The 4,530-nt window shown below is 59.1% G+C and overlaps 1 protein-coding gene across 1 annotated transcript in view; it reads right to left on the reverse strand.

The window, feature by feature from the left end:
- The window catches only part of FAM214B (family with sequence similarity 214, member B), a 5,457-nt gene that overhangs the window by 387 nt on the left and 540 nt on the right, over positions 1 to 4,530 (reverse strand). The window contains exons 2-7 of the mRNA XM_010282971.1: positions 3,984 to 4,526; positions 2,341 to 2,399; positions 1,952 to 2,048; positions 1,296 to 1,454; positions 802 to 870; positions 134 to 339 (exon numbers count right to left, since the gene is read on the reverse strand). Coding sequence (XP_010281273.1) covers positions 134 to 339; positions 802 to 870; positions 1,296 to 1,454; positions 1,952 to 2,048; positions 2,341 to 2,399; positions 3,984 to 4,526 — 1,133 coding nt within the window. The remainder of the gene's footprint in view (positions 1 to 133; positions 340 to 801; positions 871 to 1,295; positions 1,455 to 1,951; positions 2,049 to 2,340; positions 2,400 to 3,983; positions 4,527 to 4,530) is intronic.

The raw sequence follows: 4,530 nt of genomic DNA on the forward strand, positions 1-4,530 counted from the left end.
CCTCCCCACAGCGAGGGGGTCAGGCTGCCATCCCTCCCGCTCTGGCCTGAAGGTTTGGGGAGGCAGGGACACATGGAAGAGGAACCCAGGGGTGACCCTCGGCCAGGCATCCAGCCCTCCTGGTGTGCCCTACCTTAGGTGCATCAGATAGCAGAGGACCCTGCGGGGTGGGCCGGTGCCCGGGCAGTTGCTGGGAGCCACGGTGGCCCCATCCTCCCTCCCCACTGGCATCAGGAAGATGCGATGGCGGAGGAAGGTCATGTGGTTGGCTGGCATGTCCTGGAAGTCGTAGGTCACCAAGAACATCTTCACCACAGTCTTGTTGGGGTTAAATAAGGTCTGGGGGCAGAAGGGTAGGGGGTGAGACTGGGAAGGGCACAGAAATGGATCTGTAGGGCAGGGCTGGGGCATCTAGAGACAGCACCAGTGGGCCCAAGGGTCCAGAAAGCCCCACATCAGCCCCAGAGGTCTTGGCCTGAGGCCACAGGTCAGACCTTTCCACCCACCTCCACTGCTGTGCTCCATCCCATCCCCATTGCACATACACGGTCTCCTGTGAGACTTCATCTCTGCCCACCAACCTCTTCTGTACATCTCCTGTCACCTTGTCTCCCTGCTAGCACCCTGGGGACCCCCTGCTCCCCTCCACTGTGCTGTCTTGGTGGCCGTGTACCACTCTGCACAAGCTTTCTGACTGCTGCCCTGCCAAACAATGTAATGGAACATATCCACCCTGGGGGGCAACTGGAGCCCACCCGGCCCCCTCCCCATGGCACTACTGGAGGCCAGGGAACAACTCACCACTTGGATGGTTCCAGCTTTGGGGACACTGTAACCCTTCTTTCCCAAGGCCTCCAAGTCAATCACTCCCTGGGGCAAAACAAACAGCATGTGAGAGAGGGAGAAAGCCCATGGAGAGCCCAGCTGGGAGCCGGCACGGGGCCGAGAGCCCCTCTTGCTCGGAGCACCTGGCACAAGGTGGCAGGAAGATCCTCAGCTCCATCCCTCTCCAGACTGGGGGGGATGAACAAGCAGCAACACAGAGGTGACAGCAAAGCAACAGCCACCAGACAGCTGGGCAGCATCCTGCCTGATTATACACCTGCAAATGTTCCTGCTTCTTTCCCTCTTGCTTTTTGGGTTAAATACAGGGCCCTGGTACAGCTAGTTGTCTACTCAAGTAGGTGGTTGCTTGAGCCATGCTCTCCAGAGAGGGCAGCCCCCAGGATGGTTATTGCCCGGGTACAGACCCTACTCACCTCCCCCACGGTCCCAGCCCTCCCTTGTCCACATACCAGGAAAGGTGAGGGCGCGCTATGTTCAGAGATGTCGAAATAGGTGACGTCAACGGGCAGGGTGGCGTGCTGGGGGCAGTAGGAGCCACTGGCACCAATCTCTGCTGTGAACCCTTCGATCCTCCCTGATGGTGCAAAGCGCCCTTTCAGGATGGACTCCTGAGAGAGGAGGGAAGTGTTAGGGACCTTCAAACACTGGTCCTGCCCCTTGCCTTGAAGCTGCAGGTGAGATCACCCCCATCTCCACTACCACCACATGTCTGCTTGCCCTGACGTTGTCTCCTGGCTTTCTAGAGGCCAGCCACGAGGAGCCTTGGCTGCTCACTCTGAGACAAACCCATCCTGAATTGGTGGGCTGAAACCAGCCATCTAACAGAGAGAAGCAGGAAAAGCGCCATGGCTCAGCCACTCAGCTCTGCAGCAGCCATCTCAGCAGGGTCCAGGGTCCTGGAGCATCACCCAAGGATCTGCTTGGCTGAGCCATCCTGCTTGTGGATGGTAGCTATGTGATGTGGCCACTGCACGCCAGGCCCTTTGCGACAATCAGTCCAGCTCAACGCTGGCGATCCCAACAAGTTCAGCCTCTCAGACCCGTCGCCAGCCCAGCCTGGAGCCCCCAGGACCCACCTCCCTCCCTGGCAGGTGGGTGCTGTTACCTCAAAGTTGCCCAGCAGGGCATGGCTGACAGTGGTGGTGGCCCAGGGTGCTGCAGAGGACTTGGTACCCCTCTGGACACTGCTCCGGAGATGTTGCCTTTGAAACAGAAGAGAAGATGGGTGTTGAACTAGAGGGTAAGCAGCCCTGGGCTGCCCTCTCCAGGTCCCCCTGTCCCTTTCTTTGGTGGTGGTTGAACCCACTTTCCTACCCCCCAGGGGCAGAAGAAACATCCTTCCACCCCACAGCCTGGGGTCTTGTGGAGGGGAGATGCCTGGGGCAGGGAAGAGGATTAGACCCAGCCTGACCATCTCATGGGGCAGTGTGGTGCTGGGGTGGCTAGGCACTCCAAGCCCCCATGTCCATCCCACAGGGCTGCCGGGACACTCACAATTTGAGGCGCAGCCTGCTCTTCAGTGTCCTCCCAATTGCAGTGCAATCTGCAGAGCTCTAGAGGAGACACGAAATCAAGAACCATGTTAGGGCAGCAACCAGGGACTGCGCACCCCTGGGAGATGCCATCACCCCTTGCCTTGCCCCACAAGGGTCCCAGCAGATCAGACAGGCTCCCATCCATGGGGAGCCATCAGTGGCCTCTGAAGGGCTGGCCGGCAGGGCAGCGCAAGGGCTGGGGTGTCTGGTGGGGACTTGGGGCTGCCCGAACCCCAAAGTGGCTCTGCTGGGGATTAAGGCGTTGGTACCCAAGCTGAGGGTGCAGCACACGACTCCCATCTTGCAAAGCAGGTCTCAGGTCCAGCCCAGTGGTAAGACACTCCCAGACAAAGTCATGCACCAACATCCCCTTGCACCTCCCAGGGAACAGTAACACCGATGATGAAGCTCCCCTACCAGCCCGGGAGAAGTCCTGTCCCCTGGTGACTCATACAAAGTCCTTGGTAGTGCTGCCGGGCAGAGGGGCGTGCTGCCCACCCCTGCCCACAGCCAGCCTCCTACAGCTGTAGGGTGGTGGGTTAAAGCCAGAGCCACACTGCAGCCTCCTTTTAAAGATGTCCCCTTTTCAGGGGTTTTCCCTTCTGGAAGCCACACAAAGGGCAGCACAACACAAAGGGATGATGGAGCTGGCTGGCATGACCAGGCGGGAAAACCCAGGGAAGCTACTGGAGGGCTTCACTCTGCAAGGGCAATGCAGGGGGCAGCTGGGCTGAGGCACAGTCACCAAAACTGGATGAAGGAGGGATGGAGCTGTGCCCCATCAACAGCATGTCCCAGCACCAAGCAGCAAGCAGCCAGGGTAGCTCTGTTGTCAGTCCCTACGCCATGGGATGCCCCAGGGAAAGACAGGAGTGTGCTGGCTTTGGCACGCATCTGCTGCAGCCTCATCTGGCAGGACACGTGAAGGCAGGGAGCTGGGTAGGAGGGGTGGGTAAGCAGCGAGAATCAGGCAGCTTTTGAGTTGCCAAGGTAGTTGCAAACCTCTGGAGTCTGCCCCATTTCTAAGAGCTTGTGGCACCATGGGGACACGCCCGGAACTGCAGAAAAGCCAGTGGCATCTCTGCACACAGTGCTGGGGCTCCCACTTCGTGGACAGAGCATGTCCAGTCCCACTCCCTGCCACTGAACCCCTGCCCTGATGGATATCATGGCCCAGGACACAAGCCATCCCCCACCTCTGCTTTCCTCCTCGTCAGCCAGGCAGGGGCCAGCTGCTCTTCCCAAGCCCGACAGTAAGTCTAGCTTAACGAGAAGCTGTCAGACACTGACTGGGGCCTCACGCCACCCATCGAACTCTCACTGTCATAAGGAGATCGTGTCCTGTCCGACAATGGCTCTTCAGGCCACAGAGCTGGTTTCAAGCAGAGGATCCAGTGACTACAAGGCATTAATTGCTGGTGACAACCCGCAGACTGTGTGTTCCAGGGCTGGCTGTCAAGCTGCTGCTCTGCTCACACCAGTGCTGCGGCACTGGGATGGGACAGGGCACTGTGCCACAACGGACCACATTGCCCATGAGGACAGGCCTGAGTTCTGGTTGTTCCCAGGCCATTCCCTGCCTCCCCCATGAGTGATGCTCACCTTGGCCATGGGAAGCAGATGGTTCCAGAATGGGGCCCCCTTGGCATCAGTGCTGCGGCAGGCCGTGGGCACAGGATGGCACAGCAGGACCCTCTTCTTCTTTGCCGGCAGGGACAGGCTCTCGTCCTCAGAGCAGGAGTCAGCCACAACCTTGCCAGCATGCAGCAGCTTCCTTTTAGCTAGGCAGCTGCTGCTGCTGAGCTTTCTGCTCCCACAGGGTGTCTTCTCCAGGGAGCTCAGGTTGCTGGGCTCGGGGCTGAGTGCTGTCTGTGGACTTGGGTGTTCCTTGCACCCTTTGGCCACTGCTGGCCATTCCTCTTCTCCACTAGCCGTGCTGCTGTGAGCTGGGCTGCTCCCTGGCTTTTCTCTCTTCCCACCAGAGTCCAGCTGGGGTGTTTGTGCAATATTGTGCAAATCAAAGTGAAGTAAGTTGCGGCCACTTGCCTGATCCCCATTCTCTCCGTAGTCTGTAGGCTGATCCCCTGATGAGACAGGGCAATCGTCTCTTGTGTGCAAAGTACTGCAAGCAATGCGCTGGGGCCAGGAG

The sequence above is a fragment of the Phaethon lepturus genome, unplaced genomic scaffold, assembly GCF_000687285.1.
Source record: "Phaethon lepturus isolate BGI_N335 unplaced genomic scaffold, ASM68728v1 scaffold33192, whole genome shotgun sequence".
Classification (NCBI taxonomy): Eukaryota; Metazoa; Chordata; class Aves; order Phaethontiformes; family Phaethontidae; genus Phaethon; species Phaethon lepturus.